Source organism: Mytilus californianus, unplaced genomic scaffold, assembly GCF_021869535.1.
Source record: "Mytilus californianus isolate M0D057914Y unplaced genomic scaffold, xbMytCali1.0.p SCAF_1, whole genome shotgun sequence".
Lineage (NCBI taxonomy): Eukaryota > Metazoa > Mollusca > Bivalvia > Mytilida > Mytilidae > Mytilus > Mytilus californianus.
This window is the reverse complement of record NW_026262581.1, coordinates 109,953,820-109,967,594: the sequence shown is the minus strand read 5'-3', so window position 1 is coordinate 109,967,594 and position 13,775 is coordinate 109,953,820. Positions and strand designations below refer to the sequence as shown.

The 13,775-nt window shown below is 33.1% G+C and overlaps 1 protein-coding gene across 1 annotated transcript; it reads right to left on the bottom strand.

The window, feature by feature from the left end:
- Positions 1-4,341: 4,341 nt before the first annotated feature.
- Positions 4,342-12,683, bottom strand: LOC127738665 (deoxyribonuclease-1-like). Its single transcript, XM_052249997.1, has 4 exons — positions 12,555-12,683; positions 11,015-11,175; positions 5,049-5,145; positions 4,342-4,705 (listed from the first exon to the last, which is right to left on the bottom strand). The coding sequence occupies exons 1-4, from the start codon at positions 12,681-12,683 to the stop codon at positions 4,652-4,654; spliced, it is 441 nt and encodes a 146-aa protein (XP_052105957.1). The 3' UTR covers positions 4,342-4,651.
- Positions 12,684-13,775: the final 1,092 nt, after the last annotated feature.

The window sequence follows — 13,775 nt, the reverse complement described above, 5'->3', positions numbered from 1 at the left end:
CATTGCAGCCTTCTATTTTGTAAAATCTACAATGCAGTCAAGCGAATTGTATTTTTCTTAAATTTATAATTAGGTATTTGCATTATTTCTTGAAAAGGACGACATATAAATATTATAAAACTAGCGAGTTGCCATACAGTTGAAAAACAAGTTACCGTACTGTAAATCTGTAAACAAGAGCAAGTTGTCGTACTCTTGGTTTGATTGGTTTTTACCTATATTCTTGAGAAAACATCTTTTTGATAGCGAATTTCAGTAAATATGAAGTCACACTATCATAATCTAAAACTTTGTCTGGAAAAAGAATGAAAAACAGTTGAATGTCTGGCCAGCGGGACGTCGGAATGTGATCGCCTCGAAAATTTCTGTATCAAGTGTACATTTTTGGAGTACAGCACACAATCTGGTCTTTGTTTACTACTTGTTGGCATAAAAAAATAAGGCATTATATATCAGAAGATCGTTTCGTGATCGGTCACCTCATAAAAACAGTAGAAATGGTTTAAATAAAAGGAATTCTTATCTTGCTTATTTTCTTCTCCTTTCTCTCTGCCTCGTTGGTACCCATTTTGTGGTGGCGATGATACACAGAGATGACGGGGGGAAATATAAATAAATAAAATCCGAAATTCAGGGAACATGCTACAGACTTACCTGTTGTGTCTATCTAATGAGTAAATCTACGTAAAAAAACGTAGGCACCTCTTATTTCTAGACAATAAGTAAATCTACGTAAAAAACGTAGGTAACCTCTTATTTCTAGATAATAAGTAAATCTACGTAAAAACATAGGCAGAGTTCGTTTTTGAAAGGCATTATAAAGGATGTATATGCAAATGTTTTAATTATTTATGTCGTTACTAAAACATGTGCTACAATGACAACACCTGCTACTGAAAAACAACAAAATGTTACTAAAGGAATGTTGAAAAATGCAGAGTTGCAATTACGGATATCATTTCTTAACATGTGAATAATTGATTTTTTCGTCTAAACATCAAACATTTTCCCTGTTTCTGCATTTTAAAAGCATTTTTTTTTCTTCGGATAAATCGGAAAAGGTAAAGGGGCAATAGACTTTTTTCATATTACCAACTTTGACTCCCGAATAAATAATTTTTCTACAGGTTACCTATCTACATTGTGGTAGGATATTTTGGTACTCAGTTATTCGTCAAAATATCCTTATCGTGATTCGTCGGAGGTCTCAAATAATTAATCGTTACCATTATTATTGAGAAGAATTTAACGTGCATGGTTCATGACAATCTGTCGATTTTTTTAAAAACGAAACCCGCATTTTTGTTCGAGTTCGTGCGAAGACATACCAATACTACCACAAAAGTTTATAAACTGGAATCCGCTTGTATAGTCAATTGAAATTACATTCCTAAATAACTACTCTAACCGATGTCAGATTTTGCTTGAACTGTTTCCAAGCTAATAATGTTGTAATTAAACGTTCCAGACAGATAAGCACGGATAAACTGCAAACAGATATGTCCTCTTGCATTATATTTATATATTAAACGAGATTCATTCTGACTTCTGAAATATAAAATGATTCTGAGGGTGACGAACTCCGATCTAATTTTAGATCATATTAGATAAAATTGGCCAATTCCTAAAATGATATTTCATAAAATGAAAGTCCAGACGTTCTGATTGGTCAAACCGTCGTTGACGAGGACAAAGGTTACATTTCTGAACTGGGTCCTATTCCAGACTATGTCATACGTCAGCGCAAGCTTATGTTTGAATATATAAATGTTTTGCTTTGCTGGGATAACGAGTTGGACGATAACTTTATACAAATCTTGTTTAGAAAAGGCAGTTGATTGTCTAGAAAAACAATATGACACACAAAAATAACCGTTCCATATAATAATTTCTCGTTATGGTTTTGACAAAAACTGCAAGTTTTAAGACAGTTTTGTTGCCGTATGGATTCCTCCTGACTGACAATTAATTAAAAAAAATATTGTCCACGGACTGGAATGATAAACCATAAGGCGGATGTACTGTTGTTTGAGTACTTATACCAAGACACGCAAAACGTAACACAGAAATCTAGATAAGGAAAAACACTAAAACAGTGGATGATTGTGTTTCTCCAAAAGGGTAAGCAGTTTCAGTTCTACTAATGACACCCGTAGTGATGTTAAGTACCATTAAAATCTTGTAAATAAAGATAGAAGGACGGGACTGTAGCGTCAACAACTTGTTGTTGCCAACATATACATGTATTATGTAAGGTCCAGGAAGTCCTGTTGGCGTCCTTATAACCATCGAAGTGATAACATTTATAGTTCGCTTATGTCCATGGTGAGGTAGGATCCCTTATTTTAAGAATCTTCATAGCAAACACACGCTCTTTTGCATAGTACTGGAGACTGCAAACAATGAACAATTTAGAGACTTGTTAACCAAAACCCAGAAATATCAAATTCCTAGACAATCAAAAGGAAGAACTTAAGATAACTGATGGATGCAATTCAGGATTATGCCAGTATTCGTTTTGGTGTTGTGTTTGACGTTGCCATAAAAGCGGGAGGTTTGGCATGCCACAAAACCAGGTTCAATCTACCATTTTTTTCTTAAAATGTCCTGTACCAAGTCAGGAAAATGGCCATTGTTATATTATAGTTCATTTCTGTGTGTGTTACATTTTAATGTTGTGTTTTTGTTGTGTCGTTGTTCTCCTCTTATATTTGATGCGTTTCTCTCAGTTTTAGTTTGTAACCCGGATTTGTTTTTATCTCTATCGATTTATGAGTTTCGAACAGCGGTATACTACTGTTGCCTTTATTTGGCTAAAGCGAGAGCCAGATGAAACCAAATTGGACACTTTATCCGAATGAATCAAAGCTATTGGTCCATGCATTCTGAAGCGCATTCAAAATCGTTCATCGAGCACACGGACTTTTAACCCTTTTAAAAAGTCCAAGGTTGTGAATGCTTTATCCTCTCTTCACGACAATATTGTTTTGGAACGTCTAACTTAAGTACTCGGAAAGCACTGCGAAACTGGGAATCCCCTTCATCATTGACGAAAGAGAAAAATCAAAAATCCGTCCTTTTCTCTTATTATTAATGAAAATCTGCCGTTTATATTCTGGATACATAAACTTAATTATAAAGAACGCAATAGAACCAAATCGTCAAGATGTCCCGACTAAAAATTTCTAAAATTCTTACTTTCATTCTTTCTATAGAATAGAACGAATTTCAGAAATACCATGACGAGTTATATTTAAACGACAGTGTCTTTCTTATATAAATTCTTAAAAATTCTAAAGATCTATTGGAAAATCTTCAATCACATTCTTTACAATTTAGCAGTAATATAAAACTTTAGATTTTTCTACGCTTTACACTACTATTGCCTATGCTCTATTTAAAGATCGAATACATCGTTTCACTAACATAACTTTTCTACAAAAATGGGAATCGTAGAATTGTTTTATCGTCATGAAAAATCGTACTTTGTAAAGAACAACAATGATCTCAAAAACAAGTACACTGAAGACAGATTTACGTTTAGAACGACAACATATTTGTTCAGTTTGGTGGATAGATATTTCAAGACACCAACGGGCAATAATTGTGCACCCCTACTGGCCGATTTGTTTTTTTTTTACACATATGAAGCAGATAATACAAAACTTTGTCAAAGACAAAAACATCTTGCAAAGATTTTCAATGTTTCTTTCAAATAAGTTTATGATGTCTTGTCACTCAATAACCCACATTTTAGTGAGTGCTGTCATTACATACATACCAGTCGACTTGATATTAAAACACTATCGAAACTAGAAGGTCTGCTTCATATCTTGACTTTTCCTCGATATTGACACATAGGGACGACTTCAAACTAGAATCTATTGCAAGCGTACTGATTTCAACTTTTCATTTGTTAACTTTCCATTTCTCGACAGTAACATACACTCTGATTAAACTATGTGTTTTTGCAGTTTTAGATCTTTCGATACCAGAATAGTCGTTTAATTTGTAATTTTACCGATTGTACCCTATTCCTGATTTTGACATAGAGACTGAGTATGGATTCGGATGGCGGTCATGCATGCATATGAGGAGACGCTTGCTATGTCGACGCACCGGTCTCTCTCTTTTTGGAGTTTACGCGATTCCATCAGTTTTTGCTTGGTACTTTGTCTTCCTAATCGATTTATAAAATTTGAACATCGTTAAACTACTGTTGACTATAGTCTCAAGTAAGGAGTATATCCTTTAAAAATAACAAATATTACACTGAGGGAATATTTATTGTATATTAACAATTAACCAAATACTATAAACCTTAACATTTGATCTATGCTAAAATGACAGTACAGAATGTCATCATGCATAGTATTTACAATCATTCGAAAGTCATCCCCGTTATAAGTCTAAGACAGTTTGACTGCGACAACCTTTTTGCATACCACAGTTGCATAGTAAGTATCATTATACCATGTCATTCATTAAGACAATTTAGATCAGTTATGTGCCGTCAGATATTTATTTAATATAAAGCAGGATACTCTTGTTTTTATCAGTGGTTCAATATTACATTAATCACCAAATTCAACCGTTTCCTTTCTGAAATTTAAAATCCTTATACAAAATTCACAAAAAATCAAAAAATCTTTTAAAAGAAATTTAATTGTAGTTCTACTGGGTAGTGGTCGGTTACATTCATCAACTGAAATGATAAAAGTATAAATATATAAATTGATCCATCATTCCGAAAATAACGATAAAACATGATTTTTAACAAAATACTTAGATGCATTGTAACACTTTTTGCTTTGCTTTTGAAGGATGTTTTCTAAAAATTAATTTTTTTCATAGCGTTTGTTCAATAAAAATAGATTTTTTTTATAGCTTTTGTTCAATAAAAATGGATTTTTTCACTTATCCTCAGTGTCAGTTACAGGTGCAAACGGCTGTATGCAGAGACTGACATATATGTTTTTTTTTAATTAGAAACAAATAATCCAAGGAATTTTTATTACTTTATACAAAAAATAACATTATTTTTTTACCTTTTCATCTGGAAGTTGCCATTTGTTATCGAATTTAAATACATTAGATGTACCAGGTATCACTGCCATTTGAAGTGTTATTCCAGATCCAACGATTCTGTATCAAAAACAAATATGTGTTATCACTCATTTGTTTTTAAGTCGAGAGGGACCAAAAACCACGATGATTAGAGAGCTTTTTTTCCGACAAAGTGACAAGTACATAAGACTTACTCTTAATTAAAAAAAGGGCGAGAAAAAAAAACCAAGTTGATAGCACAACACAATAAATGATTGAAGTTTGCATTGCAGTTCAAAAAAGGATGAGTGTAGGCACAATGATAACAATTGATCTATTTAGTATAACTTGACTGGATGGATTATACAGAATAACATTTAATGTGACAACCATCGATCAACAAGTTGGAAACCGGTAGAGATAATGGTTAAGTGTATGGTTTATCATTTAGTTTTTTATGGGTCTTGGATAAAAGCCCCTCACCCTATGACATCAGCCCTCCAAATTACTGTTCACACACAAATGATATGATATGGTAAAAATACTATCTGCTAACAGGTGGCATGTGTTGGTCAATACTTTCAGGTTGGTTTCAATTGAGAAGATGAAGAAGAGATCCACTTTGATATACCAGGAACGCTTCACCTCATTTTGTAATTGATTACTGTTCATGAGGAATCATGATGTTTTTTTCTGCGCGGACACCAACAGAAAGTAGACGTAGATACTCTTTACGAATGGATTAATGCTGATACAAATTAGATTAAAAATTGAATGTGTATATACATGCTGCATCGATCTTCGAAGACATAAATGTTGCTAAGCACATGTCTTACCTCCATGACAAAAGTGTTGTTGTCCCCACAGATAAAGACCCAAACACTTTGTGTGTGTGTGTAAATCACATAATGTAAACTGCTTGATAACGGAATTATGTATTTTCTTGGAAACTCAACATACACCCCACGAAACCTACCAAACAGGAAATCCTGAACAATCATAATTTTGTGCTATGTTCCTTTGGAATTTCAACCAAAGATGAAGAACTGGATCTTCTTTCACTTTATTGGATACCAAATCACACAAGTGTCCTTGAAATTCGAAGTGCATAAACATTTTAAGAAAATATAATTCTACTCCAGTGCTATACGGAATTTATTTTACAAATGAAAACGTCTTGCTTCACTCGTAGTGATAGATGATTGCTTTCTCTTTTTATCATATTGTTTGGTCAATTTGTTATTTTCATATTGTATGATGTTGCTCTTGTTGCACAAATTGTGTACCTGAGTGTACTAGTAATAAATGGTATACAGAAAAAACAATGTTACATTGCGAGGTCTTCGAAATGCTCCACAAAATCGCTTTCTAAACTATTAACATCAATTTTATCAGCCATTAAAGCCGGTCTTCGGAGTTCGTGGGAACTACTTACTCTTGGGGCGGCGCGTATCAGTTGTTGATACTTAAAATGTCAAAATCTGTTAGGGTAAATAAAATCTAAGTTTCTTTCCTCTTGCAATAGTCTAAAACATTTGACTTTTCTAGCCTTTTACCAAGTATTCCCGATTCCAAACTTAAAGACAAATTGAAAGAAGTGGTCTGACTTTGTTTTATAAAAACAAGAATGGCCGACGTAGATATAAATAACTTGTTTTAGGGAGGGACTAATCATATTTTTTAAAATATCACTATGATTCAAACAAAAAAATATCAAGCTTCATGACTTTTTTTTTATCAACAACATATTTCTTGCATTTGGAGGACGTGTTTTTCAACAAACAATCAACATCTCCATGGGAACCAACTGTGGTCCTCTTCTTGTCAACTTGTTCCTTTATTTATATGATGCTGACTTCATACAGGAGCTTCTTAGGAAGAAGGAAAAGAAGCTACCTCGAGTTCCGCAATAAAGATGATGTCCTCTCACTTGATAAGTTTGGTGACCATATTGGACTCATATATCCTATCGAACTTGAAATAATGAATACCACAGATACAGCTTAGTCTGCCTCAGATATTGACTTACCTCTAGAAATAGACGATGACAATTACTATTTGAAAATATAACTTTACGACAAAAGAGATGATTTCAAGTTTCCCAACTTCAAACTTTCTCTTTCTATGTAGCAAAATTCCACCAGTCTACATATGGGGTGTATATCTCCCAGTCGATACAATATTCTGGAGCTTGCATTTCCTATCAAGATTTCCTTGAAACAGGGTTGCTGCTAACAAGGAAGCTATCAAACCAAGAGTTTCAAGTGGTGAAATTAAATTCGTCCCTTCCAAAACATTACGGACGCCATCAAGAGTTGGTTGGCCGTTATGTGAAAATGTGAAAGTTTGAAATGAAAACACGGATTTTATGCAAGATGTAAGGTGAGATTATTACTGATGCAAACCACACATGTATTTGTGATATCCTTTATTTCAAGTTAATGGGATAGATGCGATCAACAAAATCCCATTTAAACTATTCAATACAGGGGCATCATCTATCTAACGGAACGTGAAGTTGAAGGATAAAACTGGCTTGTTTTCATACCTCTTGAGAAACTCCAGTATGTATAATGACTGCATGTGTTGGGAAAGTCAAATTTTTTGACGCTATTAAACGAGGATATGGACTTAATCGTACTGTAACAAAAGTTTTAAATTGAATAAATGGCATATAAAAGAATATCCAAAATCATGGACAAACGAAAAAGGAAAAAGACAAACAACAATCAACAATCATCAACCGAATAGAAATCTACATCACACGACAATTACAAGTCACAATCAAGATATTTATAATAAAAAAAAGTGAAAAAAAATATATGCAAAATAACATTATGTTTAGAGTGTTTATCAAATCTTAAACTGATATATAGTTTCTGATGCCAATCGTATCGAGAATGAATTTGTGTGAAGTTGTATAACCATAAAAAAAATCGATAAACTTTGTTTCGTATTTCATTTTTTTTATGTGTGATTACCGTTTGAACTAAATCGTAAAGGGATGACTGATTTCTAAAACTGTGTGTAAATCCACATCTGCGTGTTTAACCTTGCTCGAATTAGAAAATATTTATTGATTCATTGTCCCTTATGACATTCAGAATATTTTGTCTGACGAGGTTAATAAGTATTTACATCTAAATTCTTAAACAAAAATACAGTGAAAAAGATTTTCCTATCGATGCAATTCCGGTTACTGTCTTTCTCCTAGTTTTTTTTCGAAAAATGTTACATTGAGTTATGGTAATTTGACAACTTTTTAAAAACGAAGATGATAAATTAACTCATTTTCTTTTATTTGCAATTAACCAACTGCCCTAAACAAAACTTTAGCAACAATTATAACGCAAGTAGGGAGTGAATTTAGCATTAGTTTTCACAATTCATTCGAGAGTCATTACATCATAATCTAAAAGACAAGCTTTTCGAACATCAGACTGGCATAGTTATTCCGTTTTATAAAAACCATGTAGAAAACATCTGTGTACTATCAAAGATTATCAAAATGTGAACTCGACTGTAAAGTTTTTGGCATTGTCCACCGTTCAATATTCAATCTATTCAATCTATTTTCAATTCAATCATTTTTCTGCTGAAATAAAAATTCTTGCAGGTAATAACAAAGATAAAGTCACAATTATAAACGTTAAAAGAATGAAAAATGTCAAACAAGATCCAGAAAATTTCTGAAAATATAAATTTGTTATCACTGACACGCCTGGTAAACCATCAAATCTCAACCAAATGGTTAAGCGGGGAAAAGGTTTACTGGCACTTCCTGTTGAGCTTTTCTGGTACATAATATCAAACATATAGATAGGGTAGATTTGAATAGAAGTTCCTTCATAATATAAGTTCCAAATGGAAACAATATTCTGGAATATTATTTCCACTGGAATAAATATTACAGTAAATGTTCCTAACGGAATAAATGGTATAGAATATTTGTTCCAACAGGAACAGATATTATGCCATTGTTTATAACAAAGTTTCCAGTGGAACTTCTGTTAGGCGGAACAAATATACGTTGACAGTTCGACTTTTCATCAATTCATTGTCAATCTGTAAATATTTTGTTAAATAGGAGAATGCCATGCCAAAGATAACTAAATGAGAGCTTATCTAGTACATTACTAGGACCCAATGTAATTTAAAATGACATCGAAATGACTTTTCTACCGCAGGTTAGTGCGGCCAGCTCATTGAGTTTTTGACAAAATGACATTGAGTTATTCAATACGTAACGTATATATCAGTGTATAAGTGTTCTCCTGAATCAATACAAACGTATAATAACAGTGTTTTTTTTCTATTTCTTACGAATATAGTTTTATTAAGCTGAAAATGTTATAAAGCATGTCAGGTTGAGATTGTCTGGTATCGGTGGTGATATTCTAGAACAATGTTGAGATCTACTGTCGAATAAAGTTTTTAACTAGCTACGTATCAATCGGATACAACCGTCAAAATTCATGAACTTTCTGTATAGTGGTTGCAATTTTAACTTGTTTCTGGTTAATAAATTGATGAAAAGTCGACCTACCCTATCTATATTTTTGATATTTTGTACCAGAAAAGCTCAACAGGAAGTGCCAGTAAACTTTTTTTCTCGCTTAACCATTTGGTTGAGATTTGATGGTTTACCAGGCGTGACTGAGCTAGGTGGTTTTTTACAGAACTGATTTTGATTTATGTTCTTTACTATATCTTTTATTAGTACTTATCGATATGAGATTAAAAAGGGGATGTGTTGAATACTTAAACATTAGTTATATCCTGCCACATGTTTATATGCCTGTCCCAAGAGAGAAACAGTGTAAAATGGATGCCTTATGTTAATTATTTTAATTTTTAAAATTTGGTGTTTATTGATGATATTTGATAGTATATGTTCATAAAGTTTCTATATTAATGGCGATTAGGAGCTAGAAATAATGCACAGATACTTGTCCATTATTGAAATAACATTGACTGACCAATTTTTCTGCACCAGATTCACATTGCGACAATAAATATGCCTCTTCAGTGATACCCGAGACCAAGACATTTGAATATTCCCCTCCCCCAAAGAAAATAATGGACATAAAAACCAAAAAGGACAAAAAGTATAGAATAAACAGCTGCGCCATGAGCGCATGATACGCCCGTCGCTTTTTCAAAGAATAAAGTTCAATAACTTTTCAATCTCTATCAGGAATTTATAAAAAAAAATAATCGGAAATAGTTTCTGATATACGGCGCGTACCTTTTTTTTTACCAAAAAGCTCAATAAAAATTCAATAACTCAAAAATAAAATAAAGAATCATCACGAAAAAGTATACAGATCTTCAGATTAATATAACTAACAAGTGTGTGAAGTTTTATGCAATAATCATAAATAGTTTCTGAGACACGGCGCGACATGTGAAAACCCCCATTTTTTTACAAAATAACTCTAAAATAAAATTTTGAATCATCACCAAAAAGTATACAGCTCTTTAGATTAATATAACTAAGAAGTGTTTAAAGTTTTAAGCAATAATCATAAATCGTTTTTGAGATACGGCGCGACATGTGAAAAAACACACCCCTGTTTTAGTTACAAAGTCCCGTAACTCAACAAATTTTATTTAATCTTATTTTCACAAAAAGTATACAGATCGTTTGAACATCATACGAAACAACTATGTTAAGTTTCATGAAATTTGGATAAGTTGTTCTCAAGTTACGGTGCGACATGTTTAAGCCGGACAGACGGACAGACGGACGCCGGACATTTGTATAACATAATACGTCCCGTCAAAATTTTGACGGGCGTATAAAAAGCCAGGCAAGGAAGTCGTTTGAGTGATTTGTGACGAACTTTTACTATTAATACCCTTACCTGAACCCTAACCCTATATTTAACACTAATCCCAAGATCTACTATAATTCATATTCACATCGACTTCCAGATTTTACACACTAGGAAAGTATATTACATACCTGTCATATGCACAATCTGTAGTGCTGTTGGTTGTTGTATCGGCTTCCCATTGTATATACCAATGATAGTCAACTCGATCGTAATAAATGGGTTTTGACATCAGTTCCACTGGATTAGCGTATTCACAATCAGCATAGAAGTTACCCATTGTTAGTGCGTTCTAGAAGATACATGGTAAAGTAAGATTGACACTAGTTGATATAATATACTTGTAAGTGGATCACAAACTTCCCCCATTTCGGAGAACAAGAATTCATTCCCGGTGTCAGGATTCGTGTTGTTCAGTTTTGTGGATTGTTCTTAGTCTCTGCGTCCTTTTTATCTATCCTATGGTAGTGTCTGTATTTTATGTGTCTACTGTTTTAAATTCCCTTCCCCTGCTAAGAGACTGTTAATCCTCGTCAAAGAGACCAGGCTTATAATTTGGTACGTCAGATGCGCGTTTCGTCTACAGAAATCTTATCAGTTCAGCTCGAATCAAAACTTGGAAAACTTAATCAAATACGAAATTGAAGAGCATTGGAAACTAGAAATTCCAAAAATTGAGTCAAATACGAGTAAATCTATCTCTGTCTGTAAACTCGAATCTTGATATTTTGGTAAATTTTAAATATCTATCTGAAAAATTAAAAGGAAGAATACACAAAGCTCAAATTCTATCAAATGCATAATAAGTGCATCCGTGTATTTTTTTGCTCAAATATTTATAAACTTATTTCGGTTTCGGACGTATTTTGAGTGAAATATGCAAAAAAAAACTACTAAAAGGAAAATTAATATTCCTTTAAGATTTAACAATAACTGTTTTACCCTGTCATAACACCCGGTAACTCTCAGTTTGGAGTCCATGCGATTCTCTTAGATTCTGTTTTTACCTTGATTTAGAAAAATGGGGAGATGTGGTATGATTGCGATAACAACCCACCAGAGTCCAAACGGCGAGGATATAAACAACTATAGGTAACAGCATGGACTTCAAAAATGACCAAAACCCATACCGTGAAGTAAGTTACTAAATGATCCAGTATGACAAAATGTAAAAAAAATCAAACAATAAACGAAAAAACAAGTATGGTAAACGCAGACGACAACTAAAGACAACCATTTAATTTCAGGCTCCTGACTTTGGACAGGCACAAAAAGAATATGGTGCAGTAAAGCATGTGGGTGAGCTCTTGAATGTTCTTTATGGATTTGTGAAAAAAAATTTTAACATCGGTAAACTAATTTATACTGAAGATTAATCGATGAAATGTAAGAAATGCATTGGGGTATCCGTTTAGTAATTTGAGTGTTTTTTTAAGTTACATTGTGCGAGGTCTTGCAAATCATATAAGTCCATATAGTAAAAATAGACGAGTTCATTCCCGGTGTTCTTGCTGTTTGATTGACGTGTATGCGTATAACCAAGGATTTGTATAGTATACTATACAAATCCTTGGTATAACCACGTCTTTTTTTTATTATGTTGTATTGCCTTATACTTAATTTATTAGTTTTTAACAAAATGACTTATGTTCATAAAAATGATTAACGTACTACTTCCCCCCAAGTATTCATCATTTGATAATACACGTCGTGAAGGTGTCCCATTTCATGAACAGTGTCTCCTGGGTTAGCATGTAGTCCTATTGCAGCAAACTTCGTATCTGAAAGACAAGGAATCATTTTTTAACATGAAAGTTTGTGTAGCCTGTCTTTGTCGTAAAAGTTGCCTTGTAATAAAGATTACGGCTTTAGAAGTAAGTTTCGCCTATTTTCCAATAGTTTATGGAATTAAAGGGTTTGCGTATCCATCCGCATTAGTTTTTATCCAATGTTAAAGGATTGCGTGAATGACTTAAATAATAGTTTTCGCACTTGAATCCTCTTTATTGTTCCTTTAAAGCCATATCATATTTGACAATCGTTTCTTTAACTTGTTTTTTTTACAAAGGAAGGTCAGTATTAATTGCAGTAACTTCTCATCAAAATTTTAATCAATTAGTTGAGTCTACGTGGCTTCATTTGTACAAATTTCACAAAATGTCCAGAAGGGCAAAACATCTTTTGTTTTATCTTTTTCTTATACGCTTTCCAACTCATCTAAATCGGAGCACTTGTAGTCATGATCAATCAGTGTATGAAATTCATTTTTGTGTGACCCTCTTGTGTAACAAAAAAATGAAAACGAGTGTAACTCGCTGTTATTTTTGAAAATGTCATAGATGTAAACAAAGGATGCTATATGCAAAGGGTGATTATAGTAGTATGAACAAACAATATAACTGGTAAGACATACGTGATGAAGCTAGTCTGACTTCAAATAATGCAGTGTATGGGTCTCTTTCAAACCAGTCATGTAGACTATCATCGAATAGATGTTCATTTACAAGTTGAAGAGTCAACAACCTGTAAAACATCATAAAATTCGGGGATTCATGATTATGTTATTATTTAGAAAACCACGATACTCTTGGTTGATAGACGCATGTAAAAGGAGATCAAACCATTGATATTTTTTTCGTTACAATTGGTATTTTGAAGCATACACAAAACAGTAACCAAAAATTTAAGACGGCAAACGTAATACAGTTATCTAACTTGAATTTGCTATATATATTCTATATTTGTGGTCCAAATTGTAGACAGATAATTCATTCCAACTAGAGGCTGTAAAGAGCCTGTGTCGCTCACCTTGGTCAATGTGCATATTCAACAAAGGACACACTCCAACATTTTAGACAAGAATAGAATTCACGACAAAAATCTATGTTTTGT

Coding starts and splice junctions, on each gene's coding strand:
- LOC127738665 (XM_052249997.1), bottom strand. CDS start 12,683: ATGATTCCTTGTCTTTCAGATACGAAGTTTGCTGCAATAGGACTACAT. Junction 11,176..12,554: donor TGAATACTTGGGGGGAAGTA/GTACGTTAATCA, acceptor TGTATCTTCTAG/AACGCACTAACAATGGGTAA. Junction 5,146..11,014: donor ACAGATTGTGCATATGACAG/GTATGTAATATA, acceptor TTTTTGATACAG/AATCGTTGGATCTGGAATAA.